Here is an 18,656-nt window from a genome sequence, read left to right as displayed (position 1 = left end):
GCATTAGGGTCTTTCCCAATTAGTCAGCTCTTCACATCAGGTGGCCAACGTACTATTTATAAAAGTGTAGGGACACATCTCAGACTCCCCTTCTTCCCATGCTAAAAGAAAAGCAAGATATACTTTGTACCCCATGCTATGCTGCATGTACATACTCTGGTCCTTAATTTGTGTCCCTAATACTGCTGCCTACCTAAAGGAGTAAAAATTTCTTAGAGGATAGAGCAAGACTGCTTTACAGTGAGAAAGTAAATAACCTGGGCCTGAAATTTTCTGTTATGTTTAGAAAATGTAGATGCTTCTACAAATGATTGGGGCAGAGACTAAAGAAACCAAATTAAAGAGCTGCCATATCCTAAATATTAAAATAATTTTAATAATAACTGAAAAAGAAATTTCAATCTCAACTTAGTGAATCAATGAAAGCCAAGGACTTTGAGGCTTCTCAAGAAATGAAAAATGTACAGACAGTATAAGAAGAGTAAACATGATAGATTATTTCATTTGTAATGGACTTTAAAGGTTATGATTTAATTAAGTATATGACATAGAAATTCAAATAAATATAGATATGTACATGTTTTATTGGTACAGCAGCAAATGATAAGTATAAATAACTATTTTTAAGAAGTTCCAATAAAATTAGAAGCTCTACAAAGAACAATAAAGAAAATCATTGATGAATATTACTATTAATAATAATTAATAATTGTCACATCAAATAAATAAGTTGAGACAAAGTAAATAGATAACAGTTCTTAAATGAAAGCTAATTATGCAGACTTAATCGCTGACATTGTAGTGGAGAACTGAGTGTATTTATTAAATAAAATAAAGCTATCAGAAGACTAAGTTATTTTTGAATAATGTTATATACTAAAATAACATATAACATTATTTAATGCTGGCTGACATTTTTAAAAAGAATTTTAGAATGAGATGTCATTTTGCACAAGAAACTATTGTTTAAAATGGTGGACATAAAAAATCATATTGACATTAAAATTTTTTTTTTATAATTCAATCTTCTTTTTTTTTTTTAAACTTTACAAAATTGTATTAGTTATGCCAAATATCATAATGAATCCGCCACAGGTATACATGTGTTCCCCATCCTGAACCCTCCTCCCTCCTCCCTCCCCATACCATCCCTCTGCTATTAAAAAAGTAAAGGAACCATTTGACACATTGCTCCTATTTTATTTAAGAAAACTGTTCTATTTTTCAATTAGAAACTTCTGCTGGCCCGAGAATATTTTTACTTATTTTTATATTAGTTCAACTCCAAGGAAGGTCTAAATAATATTACTAAAACATAAAAAGATTACATACAAGTATATGAAAAAGTCTTAGCTAAACACTGAATATAGACATAATGAAGAAATTAAGCCTATGGTATTGATGTTAACCACATTTTGCAAGCACTGCACTGGGAATGTTTTGTCTTTGTTAAGTATTTTGAATTTAAACAATTCAAAAGAATCAGTCATGACACATGTTTCATTATAATACAAATTCTTAAGTTTCTTGAGGAAACAGTGAATTCTTGAATCCTATAAGGGTGCACACGTGCTGATAACTTGGACTTGATTAATCCTTATAGATCATTCTCCTTGGTTTACCACTTTTATAAGCCAGTTCCTTACATGCTTTCCACACTCTTGCCAATACAGATTAGTGAGAACCAATAAATTTTTTAATGTGCATTTCCCCTAAGAGCAAGTTTTTTATTTCATCATCTGGGCAAGTGATATTTAACTTTTGCTATAAAGGTGATGTGGAGTGGTCAGGTTGAGTGTTGAGGAGAATTACATGAGCTCATAAGTCCCTAAGTGTAGTCACTGAAAGATTTTTGTCCATGGAAAAGCTTATTCTTTCAGATAGGGGAAGTTAGGGATTGCCTCTTAAAGCAAGGGATTTTGTTTCTACCTCTGTTCTTGTCTGCCCAATGTCCCTATCCCATTACTTTATGATCTCAATTATTCTGTCCATCATTTCATATGAAGTGAAGTGAAGTCGCTCAGTCGTGTCCAACTCTTTGCAACCCCATGGACTGTAGCCTACCAGGCTCCTCAGTCCATGGGATTTTCCAGGCAAGAGTACTGGAGTGGGTTGCCATTTCCTTCTCCAGGGAATCTTCCTGAACCAGGGATCAAACCTGAGTCTCCCTCATTGTAAGCAGACGCTTTAGTGTCTGAGCTACTAGGGAAGCTTATGATAAAACCCCTAGTGTTTAATTAATAGGTCTTTTTTGCAGTTCTTACAATCAGGCCCTGGCTTAAGCCTCAACCTGAACTTTCCTCAAGGACTAAAGCAGTTGGGAAACTCCTTCAAACCTACTGCTGGGACATTCCAAATGCTCTTTCATGTTCCCAGTAGAATAATCATAGTTTTCAATTTAAAAGGCCCCCATGAATTTTACAACCAATATTATCATGGTCATGATGAATGCTACAACCAATTGAATTTTCAGTGCTTTGTTCTCTGACTGCATTTCATGCTATGCCATCACTGGTGATAATTTAAACTATCATGACACTACTACATGCCAGGGCTCACCAGTGTCCCCTTTCTCTGGCAAGTGGCATATCTGCACATTTTTTAACTATGTCAGCAAACTAATCCCAGAGATCCAGTTAAATGGTCTGACCGTAGGGCTACACCCAATGTTAAAAGATGAGATCACTAGGCAACATGTAACCTAACTCCTGACTTTTGCTTTACTGAATGCACACGATGGCTTGCCTAACCTGTTGATTTCTTTCCTGGATTAGAAAGAATAAGAATGAAGAGTTATGTAGTTGAAGAATGATTGACTTTCTACCCACTCCCACCCCTCTTCTTGTCAGCAAATTTGCCACATGGGCTGGTTGGCATCCAACTACAGGTGGACCACAAAGGCAAAACAGCATCCAGAGGAAGGTCAGGAGAAGTCAGCAGTCTATACACAATGGAAAAATGATGAAGAATCTAACCTCTTACTTTAATGATTAACCGAGATTATTTCTCCACTTTCCCTTTACAAATTGTCATGGCTGAGCAGGATCTTGGGAATTGGTCTTCAGACAAGAGTTCACCTTCTCCCCAGGTAGCTGGCTTTTCTGAAAAAAGCACCTTTCCAGTATCATGCATCAAACCTGGGCTGGTTGCTTGGGGCTGGTGCACTGGGATGACCCAGAGGGATGGTACGGGGAGGGAGGAGGGAGGGGGTTCAGGATGGGGAACATGTGTATACCTGTGGTGGATTCATGTTGATGTATGGCAAAACCAATACAATATTGTAAAGTAATTAACCTCCAATTAAAATAAATAAATTTATATTTAAAAAGCACCTTTCCTTTTTACCAGCATTTGCCCCTTGATCATTGCCTTTGAGTGATGAGCATTTGAACCTGAGTTGGTAACAGAAATAGGTATTCTGAACCCAGTCTTTTATTTGTATTTCCTCCCCTCATTGAAAAGTTAACTGACTTAGTTCATGTAGGTTCATCTCCTGGAGCAGAAAGCAGGATGGCAAAGGATGGTAGACCATCCAGAAGGAGAAGTGGAAGCTATCTGAGCACCCCACATACATACAGATACATATCTGTATATTAATATTCAAAGGCACATAGTAGATATAATCTCTATATATATATACATTTGGATACAGCAAAACTCAATACAGAGGTAACAGAAAATTATGGTTGAATATGTCTATCCCTGGGGAATCACAGTCTCTAAACAAAACCTTTCTGAGTCTTATTTAATAAGACTGACCTGACTTAGTCAATGCATAGTTATGATTAACCTCCTAGCTTGCCTTTCCCCCAAACTACAAAACCTGGAAGAATTCCCTTGGGATCTGCTGTTATCAATGATTCTGAATTCTGGATAAGGCCACACTACAGATGTTTGTATGTTGTGTGATGCAGATTTACTCCTGGCATAGAAATACTGTTTAATTTGTATAACTCAGTAGCCATTTATAATCTGTTACAATGGGAACTATAAACCAGTATTTCTTATACCTCATCATTGTCCTATGGCAGTCTCTGAAACTGCTGAGAGTAAAAGTGGGAGACCTGACTTTCCCTTCTATTTGTGGTGACAAAGGACAATTTATATTAAAGGAAGGAAAGGTAAATAAAATGATATAATTGACACAAAAATGCAACAACAAAAAGGCAGTTGAGAATCATTTACACTGGAATATGTTTGTATCTATTCCAAGAGCCCTAGGGGACAGAAGACTAAAAAAAGCCATCTATGCTCAGGCTCGAAATAAATCACAAAAAGTTTAATTTTTTAAATTTGTTTTTGTCCCAGGGGACACAAGGACAAAATGCACATTTAAAAAGAATGTTAGACAATAGCTGATCATTCCTCTCAGGTTGTCATAACCTCTGGGTGAGATTGTTGGAAAAGAATTATTTTTTTAAGGTAAAATATTTAACCCATGGGAAGGTAACTGTGTTTAAGCTTAAAGGGAAACACAGTGAAAATGTGTGCACTATCTTGTTTGTGTATGTGTTAATGCTGTGGATTTGAGCATTTTCTTTTTTTTTAATTAATTTATTTATTTTATACTTTAAATATTGTATTGGTTTTGCGATACATCAACATGCATCCACCACGGGTGTACACGTGTTCCCCATTCTGAACCCCCCTCCCACCTCCCTCCCTATACCATCCCTCTGGGTCATCCCAGTGCATCAGCCCCAAGCTTCCTGTATCCTGCATCAAACCTGGACTGATGATTCATTTCTTATATGACATTATACATGTTTTAATGCCATTCTCCCAAATCATCCTCCCCACCACAGAGTCCAAAAGACTGTTCTATACATCTATGTCTCTTTTGCTGTCTCGCATACAGGGTTGTCATTACCATCTTTCTAAATTCCATACATATGCGTTAATATGCTGTATTGGTGTTTTCAATTGAGAAGATCCACAGAGGTATCAGTGACCCCCAAAAATCCATAGTTGGAGCATAAGACAGAGAAATGCAATCACCAGAAGATGGGGTGAGGCACCATGATAGGCAATTTTAACTCATCAAAAGGGCTCTGGGGTAAAGGAGAATGTGCTTGACTAGCAGAGGAAAAGAACAAAGGTTGGAAAAGAGCAAAGGAAAAGGAATGTTTCACCACCAATTTTAGCACCTTTGTTCTTTTGCTTAATAGTAATTCTACCACTTAGCAATTATATGACATTAATAACTGACATAACATCGACTAATCAATACATCGTATTGGATCCCAACCATTCTTATCACTTCAAATGCATTGTCCCTATTAACTCTCCCCACAACTGTAAGAAATGCAGAATTACAGATGAGAAGTCATTACATAACCTTAGATTCTCCTAAATAAAGTCAACACACTTTTTGATTAATTGCTGTTTAGACTTTCAAAGCTATGAACCCATGAAGTACTTAACAGGTTAAATACACTGGGAACCTTGAGCAAGTATAATTTATCTGGACCCACGTTATGGCCCTGTTGGCTGTGACTGTGAGAGCTACAGGCAACTGTCCTGGTCCTGGGTGAGGTGAGTGGAATATCTCTATACTCATAATTGGTATTGGCTGCCAGTGAAGAGACACAGGACTCTGCCAGAAGGTGATTTGGAAGCTACTTGGAAGCGTTCATCTGATGCCAGTGGTATGAAGTACTCACCTGGATAGCCTCTGAATCTCTCGGCATTATTCTATTGTGTTTGAGTTAAGGTCTTATAACTAAAAAGAGAGGGACCCATGGAATGCATAAACAGCTCTTAACCTAGTATCAGATATTAAAGGAAGTGGCTTAGAGGTTAAGTACCAGCTCTCTGAAGGAAGACAGCACAATTATTTATTAACTCTGAAATTACTACATACTTTTAAAACCTTGATTTGGTCATCTATAAAATCACTGCTATTAATCTTTAAACATATCTATGATAGATGTTGTGGGAATAAATAGAACAATTCATGTGAAACACCTAGCAAAGCATTTGAGTCAGAGATGTTTTTGAACTGTGGTGTTGGAGAAGACTCTTGAGAGTCCCTTGGACTGCAAGGAGATCCAACCAGTCTATCCTAAAGGAAATCAGTCTTGGGTGTTCATCGGAAGGACTGATGCTGAAGCTGAGACTTCAATACTTTGGCCACCTGATGCGAAGAGCTGACTCATTTGAAAAGACCTGATGCTGGGAAAGATTGAGGGCAGGAGGAGAAGGGGACAACAGAGGATGAGATGGTTGGATGGCATCACCAACTCGATGGACATGGTTTGGGTGGACTCCGGGAGTTGGTGGTGGACAGGGAGGCCTAGTGTGTTGCGGTTCCTGGGGTCGCAAAGAGACACAACTGAGTGACTGAACTGAACTGAACTGAAAGTATTCAAAATACTTATCTAATATTTTTTATATATGACAAACTTCTGGAATAATATGAGAATCATATAACATAAAGGAATGGAATATAGGAATGTTAAAGTGTGGTCCAAGATTGTTCAACACTTTCTCATAGGAAACCACATCTAGTTTTCATGAATCCATGATTTCAAAGATTTTGCCCAGCCACCAAATGTTTTTGGTATATATATTTTTGTATTCAGTTAGAAAAAAACATCCCACAAAACTTTCATGTTAAACTTACAAATTAAAATAAAATAACAATTGAACTGACATACATTTTCCATCAAAAGCAAATGTGAAAGATTACACTTTATTAATAATAAAAGGAAAAGAGAATAAGTTAAACTAATGGGATATATGTAATATTAGAAAATAAGCAGTCCTAGTGATAATCATACAAAAGAAAAGGGCTATAAGAATATCAGGAAGCAGACTGAGTTCGGTGATCAGGTGAAAACAGGTGATATTGGTGGCAATGGACACCTGAAAAAAGACAGGGAAATATCTTCTCTGTAAAGATATTTGAGGAAAGGCATTCTAACCACAGGAATGAATAAGTACCAAGGCTCTGAGTGAATCAGTTTATGTGGGAACTGAAAAGAGGGTGGCAGAGCTGGAGTGAGCAGTGAAAGGGAGGACAGCAGAACCAGAGCAGAAACGTCATAAGTTTTGCACATCTTCACAAAGATTTGAACCTTTACTCTGGAAAAGTTCTGAAGTCGTTGGAGTGTTTGAAGATGAAAAGTAACATAATCTATCTGGTATTTTAAGAGGATCACTCTGGCTTCCTTGTTGAGACACTCAAATTAGGTAAGGACGGAAGTAGGGAGGAGGCAGGGAGGCCATTAGGAAACTGCAATAATACAAATGTGAAATGAGAGTGGGCTCGTGTACAGTGGAATCACTGAAACTGGGAGCAGTTGGTTAAGTTCTGGATATATTTTGAAGGTGGAATGAAGATGTTGCCAATTAGCTACAGTGTAAAAAACAAAAAGGAGTAAAAAATGTCTGATAATTTTCCCTAAATTAAGATAATGCCTTTACTGCAGTGAAGAAGATTGAGAGAAAGTAGGCTTAGGAAGGATTGTTAGGAAGACACTTTTTCCTAAACTTCCCAATAGACATCCTATAAGAGATGTTAAGTAGGCACTTGGATCCATGAGTCTGAACTTCAGGGAAGAAAAATGGCCAGGAGTTAAAAGGTAGGTAGGTAGATAGATAAATAAGACTATGGAGAGTATTTACAGTCATTAGACTGTATGGTCTACCAGAGAGTGATTGTGAAGAGAGAAGAGAAGAAAAGAGAAGAGTGAAAGCAAAAAGATTTGAGGAAAAGAGAAGAGATTTGAGGGTTGATTCTGGGGTTCTCCAAAATTCCAACCTGGGAACAATAACACTAAGATCATGTAGGTTCAGAAGGAGAAGAAAATCCATGCAAGTTTGATGACCTGGAAATCTGATGAAGAGACTGTTTCAAGCAGGAAAGACTGAGAAACTATTTCCAATGCTACTTATAGATTAGGGGTTTCCTTGGTAGCTCAGCTGGTAAAGAATCCACCTGTAATGCAGGAGACCCCAAATCAATTCCTGGGTCCAGAAGATCTGCTGGAGAAGGGATAGGCTACCCACTGCAGTATTCTTGGACTTCCCTGGTGGCTCAGACAGTAAAGAATCCACCTGCAATGTGGAAGCCCTGGGTTCCATTCCTGGGTTGGGGAGATCCCCTAAAGGAAGGTCTTGGAGGGATGGCAACCCACTCCAGTATTCTTGCCTGGAGAATTCCCATAGACAGAGAAGCCTGGCAGTCTACAGTTCATGGGGCTTCAGAGAGTCAGACATGACTGAGCGACTGAGCACAGCACGGTCCAAGAGATAAACTTTCAGAGGGCTCTGAGAAATTCCTCCAAAAGGAAAGGGGAGGAGATAGGATATGTAGTGATTTTGCAACAAAGGGCAGGTAGTCTGAGCATCAAAAAATCATTGTAAATGAAAGAAAACCAGATATCTCAAGTTAAAGAATTAAGCACTTTTCTATGTATGGGAAGATGCAAGAGTCTGGGCTCTCGGAAATCTTGCCTTTGATATGTGCCTCAGCTATCTGGGGCCAGTATCATATATTTTCACATCCTAAGTTTCTTCAGGGTTCACCATAGGGAGTGACTGCAGTCTCATGGCTGCTGGATTGCAGGTATTCTTTTCTTTCCTGAGTTCCCTCAGGGCTCAACAGTTAACCATCCTGGTGGCTGCAATTGCCAGTGACTGTGACATCCTTCGTTTACTCAAATGGCAGGAAATATTCCATTTTTTTCACCTCTACAGAAATTGACAGACTTTTTGGTTAATTGCCTCAAAGGCAATTAACCAAAAAGTTTTTAAGTCCTGAGGTACTTCAGGAATCATATGCACAGGAGACCCTGAGCAAGTATAACTTATCTGGATCCATCGTGTGGTCTTTTGTGGCTGTGACTGTGAGTTATAGGTAAGTGACCTGGACCTGGGTGAGGTGAGTATAATGTTTCTGTACTCACAGTCAAGGTGGCTGAAACTATAAGAGACACAGGACTTTGCCAAAAATGACTTGGACACACCACTTAGAAGTATTTATCTGAAACTGCATGCATGAGGTACTCCTGCTGACAGCATCTGATTCTCTCAGTATCATCTTACTGGTGTTGAGTTCAGGTGTTATAACCAAAAGGACAGGGACCCATGAAGCCTGCAAGGAACTCTTAGCCTTGTATCAGGTATGAAAGGAGGTGACTCAGTGGTTAAGTACCAGGTCTCTGGAATAATTTTTAAGCATATGTGTAATTGATGTGGCTGAAATAAATGTTAAAATGCTGTGAAACAATAAACACAGTACTTGACTCAGAGTAAAGCATTCAAAATTAACCTATCACTTTATAGATAATAAAATGTTAATATTGTCTTGAGAACCAGAGAACAAAATAGAGAATATTAAGTCCAGGGATTTTCAATTTTTTTTCCCCCAAAGAAATAGAAACCACTTTTAGTAGTCATGGATCCAAGCTTTCAAAGATTTTCCCCAGCCACAATATAGTTCTAAATTTGTATTGTGTTTCATGTAAAATAAGCAACCCATAAAACCTAATAAGCTTATGAATTAAGATGAGATAAACATGGAACTATATGTGTTTTCCATTTAAAGCATACAGGAAGGAATATATTCTAATGGAGGAAAAGAGAAAAAGTTAACCTAATGAAACATATAAGTGTGTGTTTGTTGCTCAGTTGTGTCTGATGCTGTGACCCTATGGACTATAGCCCACCAGGTCATCTGTCCAAGAGACTTCCCAGGCAAGAATAGTGGAGCAGGTTGTTATTCCCTTCTCCAGGGGATCTTCCCGACCAAGGGATCAAACCTAGGTCTCCAACATTGCAGGCAGATTCTTCACCATCTTAGCCATCAGGGAAGCCCCAATTATATGTATATAATATTAGATAATGAACAGCTCTAAGGAGAATAATAAAGTATAAAAATGATATTAAAAAATGTCAAGGAAGTGGATTACAGTACTTTGATCAGGGAACACCTGAAAAGGGGTGATAGTACCAGCAATTGACACTGTAAGAAGGGAGGGTGTTTCTTACAAAGATATCTGAATAAGGGCATTCTAACCACAGGAGCCGTGAAATTAAAAGACGCTTACTCCTTGGAAGAAAAGTTATGACCAACCTAGATAGCATATTCAAAAGCAGAGACATTACTTTGCCAACAAAGGTCCGTCTAGTCAAGGCTATGGTTTTTCCAGTGGTCATGTATGGATGTGAGAGTTGGACTGTGAAGAAAGCTGAACGCCGAAGAATTGATTATTTTGAACTGTGGTGTTGGAGAAGACTCTTGAGAGTCCCTTGGACTGCAAGGAGACCCAACCAGTCTATTCTGAAGGAGATCAGCCCTGGGATTTCTTTGGAAAGAATGATGCTAAAGCTGAAACTCCAGTATTTTGGCCACCTCATGGGAAGAGTTGACTCATTGGAAAAGACTCTGATACTGGGAGGGATTGGGGGCAGGAGGAGAAGGGGACGACAGAGGATGAGATGCCTGGATGACATCACTGACTCAATGGACGTGAGTCTGAGTGAACTCCAGGAGTTGGTGATGGACAGGGAGGCCTGGCGTGCTGCAATTCATGGGGTCGCAAAGAGTCGGACACGACTGAGCGACTGAACTGAACTGAACTGATAGGTCGAACTGATAGGTCATGACAAGAAAAAGCCAGTAAGAAATATAAGCAAATAATTCCCCCAGTATGTGATAACTCATGAGAGGAAAGTCATTACCTTTGCAACTCTTAGGAAGCTGTCTGATCTAACCATCCTGTTACCCAGTGGTTTACCAGAAATGTTTTTGTTTTTGTTTTTGTTTTTGCCTTGTTGACACCTCATGCATGCATGCTAACTCACTTCAGTCATGTCCGACTCTTTGTGGCTCTATGGCCATAACCATCTGCCAGGCCCCTCTGTGCGTTTTGACAACTCACAACGATATTAACCAAATTAGCCTTAGTAAAAAGATGGTCATGTTGAGCTCATTTCAACTGCTATGGCCACTTTTTACAAGGGCCCTGTGAACATGAAGTCTGGTGTGGGGGGAAGGAGGCTGACTAATACTCAGGAGGAAGGTCACTTCATCCACCTCATTCGTGAAGCCTCCAGTTTATGTATGTGTGGCTAGAGTTCTGTGCATATGTGTGAGCATAACGGGTTTAGGATATCTTCTGATTCAGTTCAGTCACTCAGTCATGTCCGACTCTGCCACCCCATGGACTGCAGCATGCCAGGCCTCCCTGTCCATCACCAACTCCCAGAGTTTACTCAAACTCATGTCCATTGAGTCAGTGATGCCATCCAACCATCTTATCCTCTGTCGTTCCCTTCTCCTCCCACCTTCAATCTTTCCCAGCATCAGGGTCTTTTCAATTGAGTCAGTTCTTAGCATCAGGTGGCCAAAGTAGTGGAGTTTCAGTTTCTGATTAGTCTATGACTTTGAAGATTCAATGAAATGTGACAATCTCTCAGCCTCTCTAGCAAATTTAATGTCCTCACAATGCATTGGGTATTCCTCAGTCTACAACCACTGAATGCTAGTGTGGTGCTGTTCAACTGTACTGTTTCAAGAGGTATATAAATCTATTTTTATTCCAAACTGACTTCCTCAATTTTACTTCTCAAAACAAATGTTATTAGTCCTGCATCCTTTTTTCAACTTCTCTTCCTGTAAACGTTGTTCATTCATGATCTCCACTTAGAAGATCTTCAATTCTTTTCCCCTCAGACAAACAGAGGAGTTAACGGTGATAAATTGGGATCTTCACCATTGCATCTTTCAAGTCTTTATAAAAACACTAAACTTTGCACTTCTCTCCAGTGATGCAATATGTTTTTCTGTTTACTGTCTGAGCAGAGAATGTATTGGGGGAGTAACTTCACAGACATCCATTTGAAAATTCCAATAATTATAACACTGTGTCCAGAGACCAGGGACAGGAAACTAAAATTAGGATTCTGTATTATTCTGTATGTCCGGAAGTTGGTGCTGGACAGGGAGGCCTGGCGTGCTGCGATTCATGGGGTCACAAAGAGTCGGACACGACTGAGCGACTGAACTGAACTGAACTGAACTGATACCCAGTATGATTTCTGAATATGGGTAAATAATGATCACCTGTATATCTAGTCTCAGACCCAATGAAAGAAGAAAGCAGATCAAAGCTATATTTAAATTATTTCATTAGACCCAGTGGCAAGAGTGTACCTTGGGTGTTTTTCTGTCACTTAATGTTAGTATTAACTCAGAGTCAGAATCCAATAACCCACAGAAGAGCTGGGTACTTACCTTTGCCCAGGGTAGGATTATTCTCATAAGTGGTTTCTGGCCATCTACAAGAAGGCTTGGAGGAATATGCATAGAATATATGTTGGCTAAATGTCAAGATCCTTTATCAAAGGCTCCATGCTTCTCCATAAGTCTAAGGTTTCAGTGGCTGTAAACTAGCTTAGGTCAGAGAATTACATGAGATGGTATTTGCCTACTGGAACATTTTGTGCTGATTTTTATCCAAGTAAAAATGAAATATTACTGTGGTTATTTTCCCATCTACTTCATTCCATTAGAATCCCTTGATCCATGAGACACTGCCATGAATGTGTGAACAACAGAATACTTGGTTAAGATCTAGAGTTTGTGACATATTGGAAAATTGCTTCCATCTTGTCTCTCAGAGTTACCCACTAAGATATGGCTTTCTGGCTTCTTGGGTTCTTTTTTTTTTTTTTTTTTTTCTGTTTGGTTGAGCACTCCAGGTTTAATTGTCAACAAATGTCAATTTACCACACTACACTTATAATTTCTATTGCATACCAAACAATTTTAATAACTTTAGAACTTGTAACTTCTGAGAGCAATTATCTCCTCTATTCCTGAAGGAGCAAGACAAAGAACAGCTTATGAGTTGAAAGGAGTGCTGGGAAATGGGTCACCTGGCAGGTTCCATGGTCTAGGTCCAGGGATGAAGCCAGCTGTGGCATCTTTGCAAGAAATAGGAAAGAGAAAACCACTCTGACCCCACTTCCTGTCCTGCTATTTATAGCCACTGGCTAAACCCATTAAGTAAACAGAGAGCAAAGGAACTCATGGATACGTTTATGGAGCTGAGCATCCTGGAAAGAAGATGAGCTTAAAAGTATAGAGAATGGATTGGGAAGAACAAAGGAAAGGTATTCAACAGATAATTGTGTTGGATTCATTTTGATATTTGGCAAAACTAATACAATTATGTAAAGTTTAAAAATAAAATAAAATTTAAAAAAAAGAAAAATAAATAAAGATTAAAAAAACAGATAATAAAGATATCAGTATCATTGAACATATGTGTTTTAATATCCAAATATACACATATGAATATATAGTACACTTACTTAATAAGTGTCACACATGTTTATTTTGGCTTCTACACAACTGGAGAGAATGAGAATGAAAATTATGATTGATTACATTTCAGCTGAGAATTGTAGTCTTAAAATTTTTTTTTCATCACTGAATAATGCCCAATTCGTCAACACACAATTTTATTTAATTGTCTTGTTAGTCATTTCCCATGACCATGAAAACCTAAGGGACTGCAGAATCTATCATCCTGGGGATTCAGAAACTACTATAGAGGATTCTGGAACACTCATATTTGAATTCTGTTGAGGTGGTGGTGTGGCTGAGAATTTTAGGTAAGTTATATAACTGAGATATTAGAATTAGATGGAAAATTTTACTTATTCCTCCAACCAATACTAAGGTCATTTCCATCCTAAGACATATATGTGCTAGTAAGAGGGCCTCTTTTCCAATATCTCTCCATCTTCCTATTGAAGTTTCTGAGCCTGCTCAGAGTTCACAAGAGAAAGTAGCATTTCTCATTATTAGAGACAAAAAAGAGCAATCAATATTACCAAAAACTGACAAGGAATGTGAAAAAAAAATGTAAAATAAAATAATGATATATGCTACAACATGGATAATAAAGGAAACATCATTTCAATAAGGTCTCTTTCTATAGAATTCTTTTGATCTCAAACTCCTGTGTATAATAATGATCATAGGAATATTTCTTTTTTGTTGGGATATTGGACTTCCCAGTTGGTGTTAGTGGTGAAGAATCTGCCTGCCAATGCAGGAGATGCAAGAGACATGAGTTCTATCCCTGGGTCAGGAAGATCTTCTGGAGTAGGAAATGGCAAACCGCTCCAGTATTATTGCCTGGAGAATTCCATAGACAGGGGAGACTGGTGGGCTATAGCCCATGGAGTCGTAAAGACTCAGACATAACTCAGCGCACAACACAGGTATTGAGAATGCAGTTCTCACGTGAGTTTTATCTCCTGCTTTCAGTAAGAGAAGGGGATATCAGAGTGTCCCTTAGGTTTCTGCTGTTTTTTAAATGCTAATGAAATAATTCTTCTGTCAAAGTGGCATATCTGGGGATGGCAATACCTACCACCCTTCATATGTCACTACCTCCTAAACCATGGGGACTTTACCATGTCTTATGAGCTTTGAACAACTTGTTCATTTGTAGCTGGGAAATATAAAACAAATTTTTTTTCTCCCTCTCTCTCTCAGGGCAAAAATTAAATTAGCTCCTTTCCCAGTTCCTCTTAACAAAATCACTCAGTTTGTTCTTTTTAATATCATCTATCATTAAATGAAAAAATTTCTTATTTGTTTCCTTGTAAAATGGCTGTCTGGGGAGGCCTTACAAATAGCTGTGAAAAGAAGAGAAGCAAAAAGCAAAGGAGAAAAGGTAAGATATAAACATCTGAATGCAGAGTTCCAAAGAATAGCAAGAAGAGATAAGAAAGCCTTCTTCAGCGATCAATGCAAAGAAATAGAGGAAAACAACAGAATGGGAAAGACTAGAGATCTCTTCAAGAAAATCAGAGATACCAAAGGAACATTTCATGCAAAGATGAGCTGGATAAAGGACAGAAATGGTATGGATCTAACAGAAGCAGAAGATATTAAGAAGAGGTGGCAAGAATACACAGAAGAACTGTACAAAAAAGATCTTCACGACCCAGATAATCACAATGGTGTGATCACTGACCTAGAGCCAGACATCCTGGAATGTGAAGTCAAGTGGGCCTTAGAAAGCATCACTACGAGCAAAGCTAGTGGAGGTGATGGAATTCCAGGTAAACTATTTCAAATCCTGAAAGATGATGCTGTGAAAGTGCTGCACTCAATATGCCAGCAAATTTGGAAAACTCATCAGTGGCCACAGGACTGGAAAAGGTCAGTTTTCATTCCAATCCCAAAGAAAGGCAATGCCAAAGAATGCTCAAACTACCGCACAATTGCACTCATCTCACATGCTAGTAAAGTAATGCTCAAAATTCTCCAAGCCAGGCTTCAGCAATATGTGAACTGTGAACTTCCTGATGTTCAAGCTGGTTTTAGAAAAGGCAGAGGAACCAGAGATCAAATTGTCAGCATCCGCTGGATCATAGAAAAAGCAAGAGAGTTCCAGAAAACATCTATTTCTGCTTTATTGACTATGACAAAGCCTTTGACTGTGTGGATCACAATAAACTGTGGAAAATTCTGAAAGAGATGGGAATACTGGACCACCTGATCTGCCTCTTGAGAAATTTGTATGCAGGTCAGGAAGCAACAGTTAGAACTGGACATGGAACAACAGACTGGTTCCAAATAGGAAAAGGAGTTTGTCAAGGTTGTATATTGTCACCCTGTTTATTTAACTTATATGCAGAGTACATCATGAGAAACACTGGACTGGAAGAAACACAAACTGGAATCAAGATTGCCAAGAGAAATATCAATAACCTCAGATATGCAGATGACATGACCCTTATGGCAGAAAGTGAAGAGGAACTCAAAAGCCTCTTGATGAAAGTGAAAGTGGAGAGTGAAAAAGTTGGCTTAAAGCCCAACATTCAGAAAACGAAGATCATGGCATCTGGTCCCACCACTTCATGGGAAATAGATGGGGAAACAGTGGAAACAGTGTCAGACTTTATTTTTCTGGGCTCCAAAATCACTGCAGATGGTGACTGCAGCCATGAAATTAAAAGACGCTTACTCCTTGGAAGGAAAGTTATGACCAACCTAGATAGCATATTCAAAAGCAGAGACATTACTTTGCCAACAAAGGTTCGTCTAGTCAAGGCTATGGTTTTTCCTGTGGTCATGTACGGATGTGAAAGTTGGACTGTGAAGAAGGCTGAGCACTGAAGAATTGATGCTTTTGAACTGTGGTGTTGGAGAAGACTCTTGAGAGTCCCTTGGACTGCAAGGAGATCCAATCAGTCCATTCTAAAGGACATCAGCCCTGAGTGTTCTTTGGAAGGAATGATGCTAAAGCTGAAACTCCAGTACTTTGGCCACCATATGCGAAGAGTTGACTCATTGGAAAAAATTCTGATGCTGGGAAGGATTGGGGGCAGGAGAAGAAGGGGACGACAGAGGATGAGATGGCTGGATGGCATTGCTGACTCGATGGACGTTAGTCTGAGTGAACTCTGGAAATTGGTGATGGACAGGGAGGCCTGGCGTGCTGCAATTCATGGGGTCACAAAGAGTCGGACACGACTGAGCAACTGATCTGATCTGGTCTGATCTGATAGTGTGTACCTGCTCAGTCACTAAGTCGTGTCTGAGTCTTTGTGACCTCATGGACTGTAGTCCGCCATGCCCCTCTGTCCATGGGATTTTCCAAGCAAGAGTACTGGAGTGGGTTAGCATTTCCTCCTCCAGGGTATCTTCCTGACTCGGATCAAACCTGCATCTCCGGCAGCTCCGTCATTGGCAGGCGGATTCTTTATCCCTGCATCACCTATATATCTCTCTTTTCTAAATAAAGCCTCCACAGAATAATGGTCAGTGCCGTTAGTTTCACTGCTGTATCCTAATGCCCAGACAGCCCCAAGCACTCAAAAAATATTTTCCTAATAAATGAGTAAGCCCCAAACAGCATTAAGGCTTTCTAGTAGTCAAGTCACATTGTTGAAATAAATATGTTGAGGCTCAGAAAGCTTCCCTCATCTTCCCAAATATGCCAAGACTCCTGTTCAGCTCTTCCTTACTTTAATAACCATAGTCTTGGCCATATTTCATAGATTTGTATAAGAGAATGTCCTTCTTTGCTATCGGTTGAGGTAATTAAACTCTTAATTCCTTCATTTGTAGGTGAGGTCTCTTTAAACCATGGAGAAGAACAATCATACGGTGACTGAGTTCATCCTTGTGGGATTCACAACAGACCCCAAGATGCAGCTGGTCCTGTTTGTGGTGTTCTTTGGTGTGTACTCCATGACCCTGGTAGGAAATACCACCCTCCTAGTGTTGATCTGTAATGACTCTCGACTGCACACACCCATGTATTTTCTCATTGGGAATCTCTCTTTTCTGGATCTCTGGTACTCCTCTGTGTACACCCCAAAGATCCTAGTGACCTGCATTTCTGAAGACAAAAGCATCTCCTTCACTGGCTGTGCAGTCCAGTTCTTCTTCTCGGCGGGGCTGGCCTACAGCGAGTGCTACCTGCTGGCTGCCATGGCTTATGACCGCTATGCGGCCATTTCCAGTCCCCTGCTCTATGCTCAGGTCATGTCGAGGAGACTCTGTGTCTGTTTGGTTATATATTCCTATACTGGGGGTTTTGTCAATGCAATAATACTCACCAGCAACACATTCACGTTGAATTTTTGTGGTGGTAACATTATTGATGACTTTTTCTGTGATGTTCCCCCTCTCGTGAAATTGGCTTGTGACGTGAAAGAGACGTACCAGGATGTGTTGTACTTCCTCCTGGCCTCCAATGTCATCACGCCCACTGTGCTCATCCTGGCTTCCTACGCCTTCATCGTCGCTGCCATCTTGCGAATTCGCTCCACCCAGGGCCGCCTCAAAGCCTTCTCCACCTGCTTCTCCCACCTGATCTCTGTCACCTTGTACTGTGGCTCCATTCTCTACATCTACTCCCGTCCAAGTTCCAGCTATTCCCTTGAGAGGGACAAGATGGTATCTACATTTTACACCGTGGTGTTCCCCATGTTGAACCCCACGATCTACAGTCTGAGGAATAAAGATGTTAAAGATGCTCTGAAAAAACTCTCCAGGTTCACATAATCTGAAGTCTAAACTGACATAAATTTCTTGAAACATTGCTCAGTGAAAACAGACTGCTTCAGGGGAAGCTTGAGAAGGAATATTAAAACACACACACACACACACACACACACACACACACACACACATACCTGTATCTTTACTCAAAGAAATTCAGTGAAAAAGTATTTTTCTTTGCTTTAGTTTGTTTTGTTTAATAATTCTGCTATAATCTATTCTACAACTTAATAAATTCAACTTAATATAACTTTTAAAAATGATATCAAAATTTAATGCAATGCAAGAGTATACATCACTTCTGAAATTCCAAATGATTAAATTTTACTATTTCCTTGGGATAGACCCATTTTCCACCGACTTGATGAGCATTAAGGGATTGTGAAGAAACCATTAAATGGATTCTTGACATTTGTGGAATACATCCCAAATTCTTCTTGTCTGATACAATGCTTCTGTGGTAATGAAAGAGTAAGCACTGTGAAGAATTTTTTGATGGAAAGAGGAGGCAATGAGGTGTTAGATAATAAACACAGATAAAAAGAAAAATCAGAAATATCAGAGCTAGTACAAATAATGAATTGGTCTCAACTATTGGTTCTAAAGCTTT

At 39.2% G+C, this 18,656-nt stretch overlaps 1 protein-coding gene across 1 annotated transcript; it reads left to right on the top strand.

Annotated features, from left to right (window-relative positions):
* The first annotated feature begins 17,125 nt into the window (after nucleotides 1–17,125).
* LOC112579596 (olfactory receptor 1013-like) lies at nucleotides 17,126–18,049 on the top strand. The gene has a single exon (XM_045162836.1). The coding sequence runs from the start codon at nucleotides 17,126–17,128 to the stop codon at nucleotides 18,047–18,049; it is 924 nt and encodes a 307-aa protein (XP_045018771.1).
* Nucleotides 18,050–18,656: the final 607 nt, after the last annotated feature.

This window comes from Bubalus bubalis, chromosome 16, assembly GCF_019923935.1.
Source record: "Bubalus bubalis isolate 160015118507 breed Murrah chromosome 16, NDDB_SH_1, whole genome shotgun sequence".
Lineage (NCBI taxonomy): Eukaryota > Metazoa > Chordata > Mammalia > Artiodactyla > Bovidae > Bubalus > Bubalus bubalis.
This window is presented reverse-complemented; position numbering and strand designations above follow the sequence as displayed.